The sequence below is a fragment of the Salvelinus sp. IW2-2015 genome, linkage group LG5, assembly GCF_002910315.2.
Source record: "Salvelinus sp. IW2-2015 linkage group LG5, ASM291031v2, whole genome shotgun sequence".
Classification (NCBI taxonomy): domain Eukaryota; kingdom Metazoa; phylum Chordata; class Actinopteri; order Salmoniformes; family Salmonidae; genus Salvelinus; species Salvelinus sp. IW2-2015.
Window position 1 is genome coordinate 13229651 of NC_036844.1, and position 19224 is coordinate 13248874.

Genomic DNA, 19224 nt, shown 5'->3' on the forward strand with positions numbered 1-19224 from the left:
TTTGTGTCTACTTTCTTGATTGTAATGTAACATTATCATTTTTCGTGCTCTGTTCATGCATGCAATGCTTTAGGCAGCTTATTATCATGTGTTCAGAGAAAAGATACTATCACACCAGAAAGAGAGGGAAAGAGAATGAACGAGGGAACGAGGGAGCGTGAGAAATGTACAGAGGAAAAGCTTGAAAAGGTCATTGGCATTTCTGACTAACAAGCTACAGATAGAGGCAGCGCAGTTAGCGACTTATCAAAATGCTATCTTATTGCAGCTAATTTACTAGTGTAAGTATTTCAACTGTGGGTGTATCTCTACGCCTAGGCCTGTCTCTTTCTTTCCCTATCTGTCTGTCTGCCTGACTGACCCAAAAGGTCAAAACAGGTAATCTAATCCGAAAAGTATTCGCTAGCTTGCTAATGCTAGCAATAGTAATAGCTTGTTAGCAATAGCTTCCTAGCAATAGCAAGGACGCTAGTACTGCTATAATGTCCTTGGCTCATTCCACAGCGCTGGCATCAGTAAGGCAGTGGTTCAGTTTTAATGGGACTACTTCCACTTTTAAAACAAACCCTACTCCCTGAATGTTTACTACTGGGTTTTGTTAAAAAGCATGGGTTGGGTTCCCAGCTGCTAGCTTGGGCATGGGTTCTGCTTTGCTATCCTCACATATTTGGCATTACTCTGACTCTATAAGAACCTGTCCTAAGGCACAGACTCTAATAGGAACCATGTTAAAGAAGCTGTACACCCAGTSCGAGTTACCTTCTCTCTGGAATGCCTGCTTACAATTTATCATAAGGACTGGTTCTATATTGGGTTCTTGGTTCTGTTCATAAGGGGTGGTTCTAGTTCTGGTTCCGGGCTCAGGTTTTAGAAACTCAGTTTCGTCTGGCCTTGACTGATAGCCTGGCAGTGTATAAGACCAACATTCTCGCTTGGGTTCTAGATCAGGTTTTGGGACTGGGTTCTCCTTACCAGCCTGGCAGTTGAGACAGCAGAGGCCCTGGTGGAGGTACTGCTGGTTCTCCACACAGTTTTTGTGTTGCAGCGTTCGGTTCCTGTCATCGCCGGACCACTGGGTCGCCACCACGCCATTCAGCTCTGCCCCACAGCACACCAGCCAAGAGCACAGCAGGAACACCACCACCTAGACGAGAGAGGGATGGAGGGAGAGAGAAGGGGATGGAGGGAGAAAGAGATGGATGGAGGGGGAGATGGAGGAGAATTTAATTTATTTATTTAACCTTTAGTTAACCAGGCAAATCGATTAAGAACACATTCTTATTTACAATGATGGCCTGGAAAGAGATGATTGTCAGTGCAGCAAGAGAGAGAGCGAGACAGAGAGAGAGAGAGAGAGAGAGAGAGGAAGAGAGAGAGAGAGAGAAAGAGAGAGAGAGAGAGAGAGAGAGAGAGAGAGAGAGAGAGAGAGAGAAGAGAGAGAGAGAGAGAGAGAGAGAGAGAACAGGAGGGAGGGAGGGAGGGAGAGGTTCACATTGCCAGGTTCACACCCACCCACCCAGAGGACTGTATATGTTCTCGTAAGAAACCTTGTATGAACTATCTGATCTGAACATCTGCACAGGAAAGCCAATTAGGAGAGCCGGACAGAGTTAGAAAACAGGGACAGAACAACATAACATGTGTATGTACACAGCAGGGCTGTCCCCGACAACAGAAAATCTTGGGCGACCGAAGTCGTCTGTTCTTTCAACCAATTGATTGGTCTACATTTTTAAACGTGTATTTTTCCATATATAGATACACCCTATGTGTTTTAATCAAATCAACTATATGCATTGAGCTTATCTAATGCTTTAAGCTACAGTTTGATAAAATAAGACAAATGCCTCAAGACACCYCCAGAGATCTAGATACCTGACCCAACTATTCTCCTCCCTCTCCTGCTGGCTTTCGCAGATTCTGCCATTACTCTCCTGAAGTTGCCGGTAATAGGCTACACGAGGAGTCGGCAACCTTTCTCATGTGGAATGCCAATTTATCTTACCATTTCTACCAATCTGCGTGTCAGTTATGGTTTTCAAATGCACATTTTCATGAAACAGTTCAATTTAATTTAGAATATCTCAAAACTATTGTCATGTGGTTAATCAAAATTCTATCCAAATCTAAATGAAAATGATACAAACCGAAAAAGTTACTTCTATTGCCATTGCCAACTATTCAAAAATATTCTGGGCCCTCAGAGTTTCCACCCAGTGACCTTGGGACAGACACAGCTGTAGGCTATTTGTGCAAGGAATAAGAAGCGGTGCTTGACTTAGGCAGGAGCTCACTGGAGCTGAGTACCGGCACCTCAAATGTTCTACTGCTTGAGCTCCTGCACCTAAATATAAACAGAACCAGCACCCAAAATGAGTACCGGAACCTATTTATGTCCAAGTCAAGCACTAATAAGAAGTAATAAGGTAGGCCTATTTTATGACGTTTCCACTGGATCAGYGCATGACATTTTTCACTTTCACGCCGAGTGGTTATCGAAAGGGAGAGAACTGGAAAGATTTTTCAAAAACATTGAGGAACTACTGTAATTCCCAATGAATGTAAAAACAGATATTATTTGCTTGCTGTTTGAGGTGAAGAAAACCTTACTTTGAGAAGCTCCACAGGTCATTAGTGGTGGTGCATTAAACCAATCAGAAATACTATCAGATCCCCAAATGGGCACAATTATATACCTACATTTGCTCGCAGGCCAGGTAGCCTATAGGTCTACTTCTATGCGAGCGCATCCTTACTCAACATTGACAGGAGTCCTCCAAATAAAAGACAATGACTAAATTGACAAAACTCGTAAAGGGAATGACATAAACCAACACTTGTTACTCACAAGTGTAGCATAGGTTGTGCACTCTGCAAACAACGTGTCCACTCCAACGGGAAGACTGGAATAATAATATTGAATGTATTAACAGAAATTACCGTAACCAAAATAACAAACATTGTAGATTAGAAATTATGTTTATAAAATTCGGAAGGCACATGGCGATGCGGTACAGAGCTCGATTTGGCCTCTGTATGCCTCTGCCTCCGATCCACATTTTCGGATCAAGCATACAATGGCTTTAAGTCTAGGCCTCCGCAATGGATTAGTTTACTGAGATGAGCGCAAATGTGTATATACAGTTGAAGTCAGAAGTTTACATACTGTACACCTTAGCCAAATACATTTAAACTCAGTTTTTCACAATTCCCGACATTTAATCCTAGTAAACATTCCCTGTCTCAGGTCAGTTAGGATCACCACTTTATTTTAAGAATGTGAAATGTCAGAATAATAGCAGAGAGAATTATTTATTTGAGCTTTTATTTCTTTCATCACATTCCCAGTGGGTCAGAAGCTTACATACACTCAATTAGTATTTGGTAGCATTGCCTTTAACTTGTTTAACTTGGGTCAAACATTTTGGGTAGCCTTCCACAAGCTTCCCACAATAAGTTGGGTGAATTTTGGCCCATTCCTCCTGACAGAGCTGGTGTACCTGAGTCAGGTTTGTAGGCCTCCTTGCTCGCACACGCRTTTTCAGTTCAGCAGTTCTTCCTTGCTGAGCGGTCTTTCAGGTTATGTCGATATAGGACTTGTTTTACTGTGGATATGGATACTTTTGTACCTGTTTCCTCCAACATCTTCACAAGGTCCTTTGCTGTTGTTCTGGGATTGATTTGCACTTTTRGCACCAAAGTACGTTAATCTCTAGGAGACAGAACGCGTCTCCTTCCAGAGCGGTACAATGGCTGTGTGGTTCCATGGTTTTTATGCTTGTGTACTATTGTTTGTACAGATGAACGTGGTACCTTCAGGAGTTTGGAAATTGCTCCCAAGGATGAACTAGACTTGTAGAGGTCTACAATTATTTTTCTGAGGTTGATTGGCTGATTTCTTTTGTTTTTCCCATGATGTCAAGCAAAGAGGTACTGAGTTTGAAGGTAGGCCTTGAAATACATCCACAGGTACACCTCCAATTGACTCAAATTATGTCAATTAGCCTATCAGAAGCTTCTAAAGCCATGACAAAATTTTCTGGAATTTTCCAAGCTCTTTAAAGGCACAGTCAACTAGTGTATGTAAACTTCTGACCCACTGGAATTGTGATACAGTGAATTATAAGTGAAATAATCTGTCTGTAAACAATTGTTGGAAAAATTACTTGTCATGCACAAAGTAGATGTCCTAACCGACTTGCCAAAACGATAGTTTGTTAACAAGAAATGTGTGGAGTGGTTGAAAAACGAGTTTTAATGACTCCAACCTAAGTGTATGTAAACTTCCAACTTCAACTGTATATTTGTTACTGCTCAACTAAAATAATTTCGGTCGACCAACTGCCTAACGACCAAACAGTCGACCAATTGGGGTCAGCCCTCGTATACAGGTTTACACCAGGTACTGGTTTTAAATGAAGGTGTGGAGTGTGGAGTGAATGAGTCATTCAGTACAGTTGAAGTAGGATTCTGACAATGTTGAATGGCCAGGTGGCATCACTGTTCTGGTGTTCAGAGAAGATTCAAGGGTTAAAGACATGAAGGGAGTTAAAAACAGATTGCATTTGTCACAATGTTGCTTCCATCCCTCTCCTTGCACCAATATTTTTTTTTACACATAGACAAACAGACGCTTATGAGAGTTCAAAGCTCATCCAAACCATTTCAACCTATTCAAAATGTCATATTGGTTAAACCTATTGTCTTGGATGACCATGATCCTCCCTAGTAAAGAGATAAGATATCTTATAGCTAAAGCTAGCACGTTGCTGCCTATAACAGATTGATTCCCATCATCCCAGTAATCCATTCATGTGCTAGATAATAACAGGGCTTGCATGGATGGAGGGACAGAAAAGAATACGGCAGAGGACTTTAGTGTGTCCCCCAGGCATGGGTGTTTGTTCACACACCTTTTCATCGTGTCATTGTGAGAAGGCCCTATTCACGGCCGAACAACAAGCTTTAGTTCCTCTACTTCAAATGACCCACATTCTTAAAGCCGGGCTCTTTGACTGGGCTGACATGCGACACCACCACAAACCGCCTCGGACGTAACGCGAACCTTCCCGTGTAAATGAGCGGCCTAGTTTTGGGAGGTTTTGGCTCTCTTGTACCCCGCCTTATCCAATCACCCTCCGACCCCCATACCTCGCACACAGGGCTCAGTTTAATTGAACCCATCATTTTTAGGCAATAGCTCTTTTATTTTTCCCATGGTCAAATTAAATCACAGATATATGGAAGTCACTGAGCACAGATACATGCATAGAATAATTTAATTATTGTGGATAGTCAGATTAATCTAATAGTTTGTTTKAAATGTTTACGTGCTTTTTAAGAACGATTTCCCTAATAATCCTGTTTACATGGACATGTCTGAAATCAAAAACTTTTGTTAATGCAGAAAATCGCCTAATCAAAATAAACATTCTACCACAGTGACCATGTTATTTTTGTGAAGCCTATTTGATTCTGAGATCGGACGTATAAGGTTTCTGTGTGAAAACTATTTCTAAGATGCATACTTTCAGTTTTTCTAAACTCACTTCACTCGCGCATAACAGGGAGACTTGAGCTGCCGGTGTGGCACAGGTGCAGATCAGATACACCGCTGGAACGCCATTTAAACGGTTTACATGTCCTAATAATTTGAACGATTGTTTCGAAAACCAGGAATTTTAATTGGCATGCACTTACTTTGATTTTGACCTTATGCCGATGAAGATAAGCTATGTAAGGTGTTTACAAGACTATTTCCATTCTCGGCTTACTGCCATAATCAGTTTAATATTGAATTATCAGTGTGCATGTAAACATACAATTTTGGGTACTATAACAAAAAAAAGTATAGTACCAATAGTAGGTAGACTTTCCTCAAAAGGTAGAGTTACCGTTTTCAGAATAAGTCTGTGTGTGCARGGGCAATAGCTGGTAAACGAAGACGCTGGAGAAACATACACTCTTAGAAAAAAGGGTTCCAAGCGGGTTCTTCGGCTGTCCCCATAGGACAACCCTTTTTGGTTCCATGTAGAACCCTGTGTTCAACATGGAACCCAAAACAGTTCTACTTAGAACCAAAAGGGTTCTACCTGGCACCAATAAGGGTTCTTCAAAGAGTTCTCCTATGGGGACAGCTGAAGAACCCTTTTAGGTAGCACTTTTTTCCCTGTGTGTAGCAACGGTTGCAATGGTATTATAAAACTCCACTTTGTCGATGACAACCAACAGAAGCTCATCATAACACACCACTTCTTACATGTGTCTCTTGGGGTCAATCTTCTGAACCAGGGGCATTCCTGGAACACTAGTGGGTTTTGACCCCTGACTAACAGACTGGAGTTGACTTCTGACTAACAGACTGGAGTTGACTTCTGACTAACAGACTGGAGCTGACTTCTGACTAACAGACTGGAGTTGCCATCTTGTCAGACTGAGGTTGACTCCTGACTGACAGGCTGCTGTTGATAACAGAGTTGACTCCTGACTCTAAGCTCCTGTCGCTCCTGACTTGGTTCTCTGGAAGGTGGTCATGTCTTGTTGTTCACAGGGAGTTTCCTGCTGCTCTCTCCTTCTCCCCCCTCCCACCTACTCTCCCCGTTTTATCTGCTCATGTCAGACTTTCCACAGACACAGGGAGGTAGAGCGGAGGGGCCGACGACCGGCAGAGCACTCACAATCACACCATTTAGCTTCATCTAAACACAGAGCCTCTTCACACCTACTACACTTTTCATAAAAATACCGTCAACTGCACATATTACTCAAATGTAAACTTGTATACTCGCTAGGCATCGAGCAGTACGAACAGAATTGTCTCGTTGAGCCAACACCTCTACAGTATAAATGGTCAGAGCAGAGCAATGTTTTTGAAACAGCTGAAATGTTGACATTTTCCTAACATTTGAGACTTGTTTTATTGAGTTTTTACCTGCAATTGCAGTAACAGTCTGTTACATTCTGAAATTGCCACAGTAGCTGCCGGCTACACTGAGCCACGTAAAACTATGGAAGCCCATCCCCAGCAAAAACATGTAAAATGTAGATCATACAAATAGGATATGTTGTAACAATGTATGATGATTTCAGAGGTGGCACCACAGGTCCCAGTGGTCGGGGGAATCTCTTTCACCACTGCGCCACAGACTCTCCTTCATATCTCGCAGTGGGAATAGGGCTATTGTGAGAGAGAAGAGCCAAAGAGAGAAGGGAGAGAGAGCGAGAGAGAGAGAAATTGCAGGCACAAACAGAGAACAAGCGAGAGGGAGAGAGGATTATAACAGCTTGTAAGATTGTATAGAGGGAGTAAAAGACTTGAGTGTGACTGAGGCCGTGTGAAAAAGAAGGCAAGCGAGGAAAATGACAGTGTGCAAGTATGTGTTCATTTTCTGAAATTTGTGAGAAGGAAAGAAGGAAAAAAGGAGAAAAACACAACCAGGGAAGGAGAGAGGAGAGCTTGAGCCATGCATTGGAACCACATCATATAAAAAGAAGTAGAGAAACCATGGCGAATCCCACAGACAGTAATCAGGCTTGCTTAGAAGGGTAACCATGGTTATGTGCCCAATCAAAAGCCAGGTGGCCTGTCTATACTGGAAAGAACACAAACACACACACACAGGACTGCTGAACGGTGACATAATTTCCTGTCTGAGTGCATTCTTGGGCCTGTGGATCACTAGATTCCGCCATTCAGCAGCCATCCCATCCTCACAGACAAACCTGTTCTTCTCTCAGCAGTTTATAGGCGCCCCACAGAGGGAAAAGTTCACTTTATGGGGAGGAATATCTAACAATGGAATTTTCCCATTGAGCCATGGCCATTAGAGTGTGAGAGTTTCTTGTGTGACTGAGGTTTGCTGCTCAAGTGTTGAATTGGGAAAAAGCAGTGGTGAAAAAGGACCCAATTGTCATACTTGAGTAAAAGTAAAGATACCTTAATAGAAAATGACTCAGGTAAAAGTAAAAGTCACCCAGTAAAATACTAACTGAGTAAAAGTCTATTAGTATTTGGTTTAAAATATACTTAAGTATCAAAAGTAAAAGTAAAAATAATTTTAAATTCAGGTGCATTATATTAAGCTAACCAGACGGCACCATTTTCTTAATTTACGGATAGCCAGAGGTACGCTCCAACATTACAACATAATTTACAAACGAAGCATGTGTGTTTAGTGAGTCTGCCAGATCAGAGGCAGTAGGGATGACCAGGGATGTTCTGTTGATAAGTGCGTGAATTCTTTTTAACGTTACCTTTATTTAACAAGGCAAGTCAGTTAAGAACAAATTCTTATTTTCAATGACAGCCTAGGAACAGCAGGTTAAAACTGCCTTGTTCAGGGGCAGACCGACAGATTTGTACCTTGTCAGCTCAGGGATTCGATCTTGCAATTTCTCAGTTACTAGTCCAACACTCTAACCACTAGGCTACTAGTCCAACACTCTAACCACTAGGCTACTAGTCCAACACTCTAACCACTAGGCTACTTGGACCACTTTCATATCCTGCTTAGCATTCCAAATGTAACAAGTACTTTTGGGTGTCAAGGAAAATGTTTGGAGTATTCTCTTTATGAATCTTTAAGTAAAAGTGAAAGTAGTCAAAAAATATAAATAGTAAAGTACAGATACCCTAAAAYACGAAGTAGTACTTTAAAGTATTTTTTACTTAAGTACTTTACACCACTAGAAAAACATCTGTATTCTGCACAAAATCACTTCTGTACATGTACAGTAAGCTCTTGGTATGAAACTGGGTAGACAGACTGACATATTGTACAGTATCAAGTCCTAAATGCAGACATCAAAACCGGATCGACCAACATCACAGCTACAAAGCTATTCTTTCCTACAGGCCTTACCACTTTTCACACACCTTTTTGTGTTTTTCATATTACACTGGTTATTTCCTTGTAGTTACAGTACCCTGGTATAATGGCTAACAATGCTAAGTGCTGCAGAAGACAATATCCCTCACCATACCCTTATCTAAACACTAGACAGCACACACACACACGCACACACTGACCAGCCGCAATGTGGTATATGTTTTGTAAGGAAGAGGACCAGAGTGGCCACCTCAACCTCAGCGTTGAGAGAGAGCCCTCCAAGTCCTAAAGCCACAATCCCTTGTCTCTGGCAGCCCACCAATACTAAACACTCTAGTGTTGTACAGTACAGCAGACATCCTGCCCTGCACATGGCAGACAGAGAGAGAGAGAGAGAGAGAGAGAGAGAGAGAGAGAGAAGAGAGAGAGAGAGAGAGAGAGAGAGAGAGAGAGAGAGAGAGAGAGAGAGAGAGAGAGAGAGAGAGAGAGAGAATGAATGGACTGCAGCCTATCTGAGCATCACTGAGCCGCACTCTCAACCAGTTCCTGTCACTGCATTCGGGTACTTCCAAATTGCCCTGGCACATTCAACACATGCCACCGTGTACACTGAGATTGTATTTATTGCTGAATGACAGGACCCCCTTTCAGTGGAGCAAGTTATCAATGTGGCATTTACAGGAGTTTAATTCCCCTCCTGTGGGTCGTACAGTGAGCCTCATTATCTCAGGGAGAGCGAAGGAAAGACACACACGTACGCACGCACACACACACACACAAGTGAGCACAGTGTACACACACATGCACACACAGTAGAAGGGCCAGGGGAGAATGTACTTTATTTGATACAGGACAGATGATTTCAATCATCGCCGTATCTGATATAAGGAGCAGCACGCTGTACCTCATTACGCCCCTGGATCCGGAGAGTGGGAGATTTGGGACCCTGACCCTCCTCCGTATCCCAATCATGCCTTTCCCATTAGCCTCGCCTATTCTCTCATCTATTATCTGGGAGGGAAATACGTGACAGTGGGAATACTGAACACCCATCCGCTCAGATTAACTGGACAGGCGGATGGAGGAAACAGGCCCTGTTACGGAGGTTCCGATTAGTCAAGGAAAGTATTGCTAAGAGGAAGGTAGGCTGAGATGAAGAGACACAGAACGTGGAGAGACACTTAAAGGGACACTTCGCATGGAAATGATTGTTTGACAGATGTTTCGAAATCGCAAAAGTTGATGTCAAATAAAATAAAATAAAATTGTATGGGTCACATWCACGTGTTTAGCAGATGTTATTGTGGGTGTAGCAAAATGCTTGTGTTTCTAGCTCCAAGTAATTTCTAACAATTTCACAACATATACCCAATACACACAAATCTAAGTAAAGGAATGGAATTAAAAATGTATAAATATATGGATGAGCGATGTCAGAGCGGCGTAGACTAAGATACCGTAGAATAGTATAGAATACAGTATATACATATGAGATGAGTAATGAAAGATATGTAAACAATTTTAAAGTGACTAGTGTTCCATTTATTCAAGTGGACAGTGATTTGAAGTCTATCTATATATGCAGCAGCCTCTAATGTACTAGTGATGGCTATTTAACAGTCTGATGGCCTTGAGAAAGAAGCTGTTTTTCAGTCTCTCGGTCCCAGCTTTGATGCACCTTTACTGACCTCACCTTCTGAATGATAGCGGGGTGAACAGGCAGTGGCTCGGATGGTTGTTGTCCTTGATGATCTTTTTGGCCTTCCTGTGACATCGGGTGTTGTAGGTGTCCTGGAGGGCAGGTASTTTGCCCCCGGTGATGTGTTGGGCAGACCGCATTGCCCWCWGGAGAGCCCTGTGGTAGCAGGCGGTGCAGTTGCCATACCAGGCGGTGATACAGCCTAATAGGATGCTCTCAATTGTGCATCTGTAAATGTTTATGATGGTTTTAGATGTCAAGCCAAATGTATTCAGCCTGCTGAGGTTGAAGAGGCGCTCTGTTACGCCTTCTTCACCACACTGTCTGTGTGGGTGGACCATTTCAGTTCGTCAGCGAGGAACTTGAAACTTTCCACCTTCTCCACTGCTGTCCCGTTGATGTGGATAGAGGGGTGCTCCCTCTGCTGTTTCCTGAAGTCCACGATCATCTCTTTTGTTTTGTTGACGTTGAGTGGGAGGTTATTATCCTGGCACCACACTCCCAGTGCCCTCAACTCCTCCCTGTAGGCTGTCTCGTCATTGTTGGTAATCAAGCCTACTACTGTTGTGTCGTCTGCAAACTTGATGATTGAGTTGGAGGCGTGCTTGGCCATGCAGTCATGGGTGAACAGCGAGTACAGGAGGGGACTGAGCACGCACCCTTGTGGGGCCCCGGTGTTGAGGATCAGCAAACTGGAGGTGTTGTTTCCTACCTCACCACCTGGGGGCYGCCTGTCAAGAAGTCCAGGACACAGTTGCACAGGGCGGGGCTCAGACCCAGGGCCTCGAGCTTAATGATGAGCTTGGAGGGTACTATGGTGTTGAATGCTGAGCTATAGTCAATGAACAGCATTCTTACATGCTAGGGCAGTGAGCAGTGTGATGGCGATTGCATCGTCTGTGGATCTATTGGGGCGGTAAGCAAATTGAAGTGGGTCTTGGGTGACAGTGTGTGTGGGTGTTGTGTGTGTGTGTGTGTGTGTGTGTGTGTTGTGTGTGTGTGTGTGTGTGTGTGTGTGTGTGTGTGTGTGATGTCAAGAGGGGTTTGCGCCCCATGTCATATTTTATGTAGATCTAGCTATGTCCTAATAGCAAACGAAAAAGAACTGTCTAAATTCCCTGATTTCATTCAGTGTCTATTTTACCCCCATTTATTTAGGGTTGCGATATAGTTGGACAGAAACAGTCCCTTATCCATTGTAAACGTGCCAATAGATAGACGAGGGATGGTGTCTTGTGGGTCAATTGCTTATAATCACTGTATTAGGCCAGTTTTACAACTTCCTGGGGACCTATATTATAAGTCTTCACACGACACAACATTCAACTATTACTCATCCCAGTCACCCCTAAATAAAGTACCTGGCTAAGAACAAGACCCTTTGTGGTTTGTGTCTTGAACTACTGAAAGACCAAAACTAAAAGGCAACAACAAGAAACAAGGTATTTGTTGCGGGTTTTCAGTTTGACTGTTCTTCAGGACACAAACCACATCTTGTTCTTAGTCTGTTCAGACCCTTGCTCTATTATCTTTTCTACCTATAAATCCATGTAAACATTAGGTAACCTTGAATASCATTACAAAACACTGCCTTGTAGCCAAATGTACAATACCGTATATCAATTACACGTTTGACTGACAACACACGTACACTAGCAACATTCCTCATGGCAGTGTATAATTTAGAAATTCATCCATTCATGTTTTGATGACTCACCACTCCTTTACTTTAGTTTCTCTCCTCCTTTAAATCTGGAAATTCCTGAATGTGAGTGTGTTCAATTGACTAATTTTACTCTGAGTAAGCTCACGCTAAACTACTTTACCATTCAAACCCACATAGATAACCCTGACAAGATGCTGAAAGTAAACTGGTCTTCTACTTCTGAGATAAATCCTGCTTTTCTTTTAAAGCTGGGAGGAGAAGACATGCTCTGGTTATGTCTTTCAGGACTAAACCAGGTGACATACTGTATGCAGTACGCATACCTCTTCTGTGGTAGGGGTCTGGGGTATGGTACATCCCAGCTTGTATCATTAAGAACAAGTTACTCACCCACCACAGCTATTCTTCATCAGACACTTAGAAAACAGGGATCCAAAAGGGTTCTTTGGCTGTCCCCATAAAAGAACCCGTACTGGTTCCAGGTTGAACTTTTTTGGGTTCCATGTAGAACCGTCTGTGGAAAGGGTTCTACGTGGAACCCAAAAGGGTTTTATTTGTAACCAAAAAGGTTCTACCTGGAAACAAAAAGGGTTCTTCAAAGGGTTCTRCTATGGGGACTGCCAAAGAACCCTTTTTGGTTCTAGATAGCACCTTTTTTCTAAGAGTGTAACATAAAAACATATGGGGGGGTGAAAGTTTGACTTTGTTATATGAGAAACAGCACAGACAAATATGGAGCAGTACATAAAGCCACCAAAAAGACACAACAATAACCACAACAACACACGCACAGTTACACACACACACACACACACACACACACACACAAACACACAAACATGACACGAAGCCACCAAAATACAATGACACACATACAGTTTCCCCAGTCACGCGCACAGCGTATCAGTAGGGAGCGTGTGAAACGGTGTGGCCCCCTCCTCCCAGGGAGTACAGGAAGGCCCAGACAATGCAGAGGCTTCATGTCGGGTTCAGCTCCTCTCTCTCTCTCTCTCTCTCTCTCTCTCTCGACAGTCCTAGTCCTTCTAGTCAAGGCCGGGCCCGAGAGCCACTGGGCCGTATCCGCTCCGGCAGTTATTTATACTCAGGGAACAAACACACACACACACACACACACACACACACACACACACACACACACACACACACACACACACCACACACACACACACACACACACACACACACACACACACACACTGAGTTTTCTCATGGGGGTAGGGTTCATTGATTACTGTACCATAGCACATTGTGTTTGTGTGTGCCTGTGTGTGACGCTGGGTTACAGTGAGTGACAGGTTAGGTTAGTTGGTTAGTTGGCTTTCACCTCAGTACGAGGTGTAAACAACCTTTGTGACGTTAGTTATGACGAAATTCCTGCTCAAAGCCAAACACTTGTGGTTGGTGACATGACTGACAATGAGACTCTGAGTGACCACAATAAATCTGACTCGATGAAGTGTGAGAAAGACGTGCACTGTAATGTCTAAGAGTTGTGGTAAGGAGACTCAAACAGGTGTTCCATAGAGTTAACTACTCTTTATGGACAAAGAGTTGGACTTTCTGTGAAACTAACTTRGCGGTAACACCATACTTAGCCAACTTAACCTACTAGATTGAGTTGAAGTTTTTGCGCTCATTTTAGAGCAGATTATGTTCTTTTTAACTCGTGTATATCAAATTTGCCCGAGTTAGAAAGGAATGACACAGATGTAGGTAGGCTGTTGAAAGTGCGGCGTGAGAGAGAGAGAGAGAAAGATGGGAAGACGGAGAGAAAGAGAAGAGTGACTCACTCACAAATCTCTTTAGAGAATCCTGAATCCATTAACTTGTTCCAAAGACAATCACATTAGCTCCTTAACAGGGGTGTCTCCAAGTAAAAAGCTATTTGAAGCCCCTGGATACTTTATAGTCTTCTCCATAAACACATCAGWGGAAAAATTCAGACTATGTGTCTGGGCCAACAGATCTACAGGGCCTAAGTGACTATCTCAACGTATGATTTATGTCTTTGTAAACACTATCCCAACCTATGAACAAAGGTTGGGTCTCGTTCAACATCCTCTGAACATTTGAGCATTTTTTTGGTCTAAGATCTAGGAGGGAAAAATACATAGAGAACTTGGCAGGATTGCGAGACACCTTTGAGACAGTTTGAACTCAAATTTTAAACAGAAGTGTGGCCACTGTCATTGATAGCATATGCCCTCCCAGCCACGGTTACAGATGTCTGTGTTCAATTCAGATAATTCTGACATCACAAACTGTCTGAGTTTTCTTGAATTCAGCTCTAGTTGAACTAGTAGGCTACTTTACTAGTTCAGTAGATCTATACTTTACTAGTACAGTCAGAGAAATGTGTTCTTTACACTGTAAAGCACTGTGATGGTTAATGAATCCCCAAAGAAACAAACCATGTAGTTTCCATTTGGCTATCTAATTTATTAATAAATACCTGGTAACTGATGTACCATGAAATAAAGTACAAGGTTCACTAACTACACTCAGTGGCCAGTTTATTAGGTACACCATCCCGTTCTCAAAAATGGTTCGCTACTACAGATAGTGAGTCACGTGGCCTTGGCATGCTATATAAAGCAGGCAGACAGGCATCGAGCCATTCAGTTACTGTTAGATGTAATGTTAGAATGGGCAAAACGAGTGACCTAAGCGACTATGAGCGTGGTATGATTGTCGGTGCCAGGCTCGCCGTGTTCCAGTATCTCAGAAATGGCTGGCATCCTGGGTTTTTCACGCACGACAGTGTCTAAGGTTTACTGAGAATGGTGCGACAAACAAAAAACATCCAGTTAGCGGCAGTCCTGTGGGCAAAAACAGCTCGTTGATGAGAGAGGTAGAGAATGGCAAGACGAATCCCGGTTCCTGTTGGGTCATGCTGATGGCAGAGTCAGGATTTGGCGTAAGCAGCATGAGTCCATGGCCCCATCCTGCCTGGTGTCAACGGTACAGGCTGGTGGCGGTGGTGTAATGGTATGGGGGAATGTTTTCCTGGCACACGTTAGTTACCTTGATTGAGCAACGTGTCCATACCCCGAAGAATGCAGGCTGTTCTGGAGGCAAAGGGTGGTCCGACCCGGTACTAGATGAGGGTACCTAATAAATTGGCCACTGAGTGTATGTTCCCTGAGTAACAGGTCATTGGTGGATGACAACTGCATCAAACTGATCGGTCTACTGTAGTGAAGGCATGCATTTGAGAATGTAAGAGCAACTTCAACTACATCAAACACGTCTTGGCATGTTCCTCAGCTTGAGCGGGTGTCATAAATGCCAGCTGTCTGTCTGTCTGTATCTATGTCTCTCTCTCTTGCTCTATGTGTTTACAGGGGCTACAGTAAACAGGAAACTGAGTCATACATAAGGTGTGGGCAACAGGTTATTTCCTGATAAATCTTGGTGAACACATGACGTCAATCTAACATTTACAACAGATAAACAAGTCTTTGTCAGAGGCTATTAAGCTGAGATCTTTGACGGCCAGGAACCCGTGGTTGAGTCAATAAAGGAACATGTCACCTTCACTACTCCTTATCAACACCTTTGAATTATGAATTTTGAGTAACATAGAATGAATTTCAAAGTACGTAGAATGTCTCTTCAATGGCGTAAATATTAAAACATCACTTCCTTTGTTCTGGTCCTTGGCGATAAAAATGATAGTGTTAAAATACATTGACACCGTCACAGCTGTTCCCCACATCCTTCCTCTTACTTTCTGAGGTTTGATATGAACTCTAATTGACAACAGAACAGAAAGACGTGTGAGTGGATGTTGACACCTGCCTTCTTATTACAATGCTTGCACTGGGGTTGCATCGTAATGTAGGCTGTAGTCTGCATGTGACTTCTCTACTTTATCCATGCAAGTGCTTGCAGTGGAATGTAAGAGGTGCCAGCCTGGTACCATTCTATTTCATTATACCAGAGATGGTATTCAAAAATACAATCCTTAAATGTTTTTGTGTTACCTTCAGAAACATAACCAAATGATTATTTTATATGACATTTATTGCACTCTTAGAATTTTCGCAGTCAGAATGACTGCTCATTAGCTTGAAGGGGGGTCCCTCTAGGCCCAGCGGTTCTAGTGTTAAAGAGACATATTCTAAAATGCGGTTCTAGTGTTGAAGAGACATATTCTAAAATGCGGTTCTAGAGAATAGGCCTATGTTTTCCACGTGACCAATATCTACCATGAAGTAGCAGAAACAATCACTCTGTTGACCAATATCCTAAGCAACACTTTTGAACTTGTTCTTCTACTAATATAGAAGTAGTAGGTAGGCCTATAACTCCTTGATGTTTGTCTTTTTTTGTTGTTGACCTCAGAGATTTCCTGTGTGAACCCATACTGGGCACGACTAGATTGATGCCACTGATAATCCGTAAATCAGTATTTACTAAAGGGACATGTACATACACTGCAGTCATTTGCAATGGAGAGGGGTTAAGGGGTTTGAAAGTCCCCCGCATAGTCCCCTAGCAACAAGCACTGACTGGTGAGAAGACTCCAGAAGTTTCTGTAGTTTACAGAAAAGATAAACAATGACATCGCCACACCAGAAAGCAAAGTCAAGTAGCGGAGCAATGCATGACTTCAAACTTGGATCTGGTGATTAGGCTATTCTGTCCAAAACAACCCCTGGTGCTGACTTGTAGAAATGGAAAAGTGATGTCCTTTTATGTTGCCTACCCCTACCCAACTGACAATAACCATTAACCAACTGACAATAAAATAGCAAATACCACCAACCTATGGTTGTGTGGCAATAAATGCATCTGTTTGAATGGTATTTCCATCAAAATTACACACAAATTGGTTGATATTGCAAATCGTCACACATTTAAAAACAATCCCAACGTATTTATGTCTATGAATTTCTCATATTTAGTGTCAAACCCAAATGGTCTTTTATCAAAGGTAAAGTGTTTCAGGTTTTACTGAGGCCATATTTATAGTGTCAGGCTTTGGCACTGCACAGCTGGAAAAAACAGCAGCACAGCACTGAATGGCTCTTTCTGTGTGGAATAAACTTTACACTGGCAGGACTTACTACGACTCTCAATTAAATATATAGGAATGTGTGTGTGTGTGTGTGTGTGTGTGTGTGTGTGTGTGTGTGTGTGTGTGTGTGTGTGTGTGTGTGTGTGTGTGTGTGTGTGTGTGTGTGTGTGTGTGTGTGTGCTTCTGTCTGTCTGTGTGTGTGCATGTGTGACCTAGGAATCTAGGACAGTTAAAATTCATTTCCCGCAATGTATTCATGAATATTGAAGCTGTGATATTTTGCAGACCACATTTCTCTGCATACCATGAGTTCTACATACTTTGTACTTCAACTACAAGTAAAGAGGTGCTAAACCATGTATTGATCGACACTAAACTGTAGTGAGGTGTTATTAAAATGTAGGTACAAACTAACAAGTATATGTACCCCCATTCACATCAAGGTAATAACTAGCCTATACAAGAATATAAAGAAATATATACAATCATATAATTAAATCATGACAGCCATTTAGCCAATGTTTAAAACTGTTATAAGACACCAATTTAGAAGATGCCAGCAGGGTCTGGTTTGTTTGACCCAATGTCCAAGACAGTGCTGATGCCTGGGGGCTGAATTAATAGCGTGGGATCATGTTCAGCACCAGATGGTGACTGTTGTCATGGGGGAAGGGGTCGAAATTATACACCATATGTACAGTAGAGGAGCGTACAGTATACACTTCCAATACTGTTTCCCAGTAAACAAACACACACCACTTAAAATGCGCAGCAGTTATCACGCCATGGTGTTCTACTGCACGTGGGCTACAACTTGAGACACTACCGAAAGTTATAGTTAAACCAATACGTCTTGAGAAATGTTATCTAATGGATGGCTGAGATTGCAGTAGCCTATTGCTTCTCTTGATCAGCCGCGCAGCGGCTGCTCGAGCGTGGCCCCTTGCCGAGAGCAAGTTATAAACTTCGGGTAAATTTAAGTCTTCGTTTGTAACAGGTTATACAAAGTATTTAATCTCCATAGCATCGCGCCATTGGCTACTATTTGTAAAAAGTAAAATGACTTTGTATCGTTCATACTTCAACTAATCACTTCAGTTCAGTTCAACCAGTGGTCTTGACAGGCTATAGGCTGCAATTATCGGCGACACACTTCTCGAATAGAGTGATACACGTCTCATACATTTCAGTGTTATCAAAACATAATAAAACAACATAGTTTACTATGTGGCACTGTACAATATTTTATTTTCTTACCGAACTTTTGATGAACGTCAGATTGAAGTTCATCTTGGAACTCCGAACTCAAGCGACTATCATCCAAAATTCAACCTCGTTATGAAATCTAAAACTTCCTCAAAACACGACTACTTGCAAAAGAAAAACATTGTAAATAAAAAAATCCGCTATTAAAACATGCGGTTGTTTCCATGCATTTAGTTATATATAAAAAAGATACTGAAGAGTTGTCAGCCTTGAGCACTCTCACTTGGGACAGTCCCACTACCAATGGCATACTTCTTTCAAAGTAAGTCCTCTATACTCATTGACGTCATGCCCATACACCAATCACATAACTTCAGTTGGAGAGAAAAAAAAAAGAATGTCACTCCCATGAGTTAACTTAGAAGCAGGTTGACATCAATAAATATAATATTTTATGCASATTGGATAGAGTATTTTTTCTCTTTACATTTGAGTCATTTGCAGACGCTCCGATCCAGAACAATTTACAGGTGCAATAATGGTTAAGTGCCTTGCTCAAGGGCACATCAACAGATTTTCCCCCAAGTCGGCTCAGCGATTCAAACCGGCTAACTTTTAGTTACTGGCCCAACACTCTTAACCACTAGGCTACCTACCTGCCATCTACTTCATTCATTCCAACATTTTGTGTTAAATATATTGCGGATTACAATGTTTGCCGATAATATCAAGTGTACTATATCTGAACCTTCTGTAACGTAGGCCTACCTGAATAAGCCAT

At 42.3% G+C, this 19224-nt stretch overlaps 1 protein-coding gene across 1 annotated transcript in view; it reads right to left on the reverse strand.

The window, feature by feature from the left end:
- The window catches only part of LOC111963941 (tumor necrosis factor receptor superfamily member 10B), a 31924-nt gene extending 13176 nt beyond the window's left edge, over positions 1-18748 (reverse strand). Inside the window, exons 1-2 of the mRNA XM_023987542.2 lie at positions 18495-18748; positions 973-1144 (exon numbers count right to left, since the gene is read on the reverse strand). Coding sequence (XP_023843310.1) covers positions 973-1144; positions 18495-18527 — 205 coding nt within the window. The 5' untranslated portion in view covers positions 18528-18748. The remainder of the gene's footprint in view (positions 1-972; positions 1145-18494) is intronic.
- Between the last annotated feature and the right edge of the window lie 476 nt (positions 18749-19224).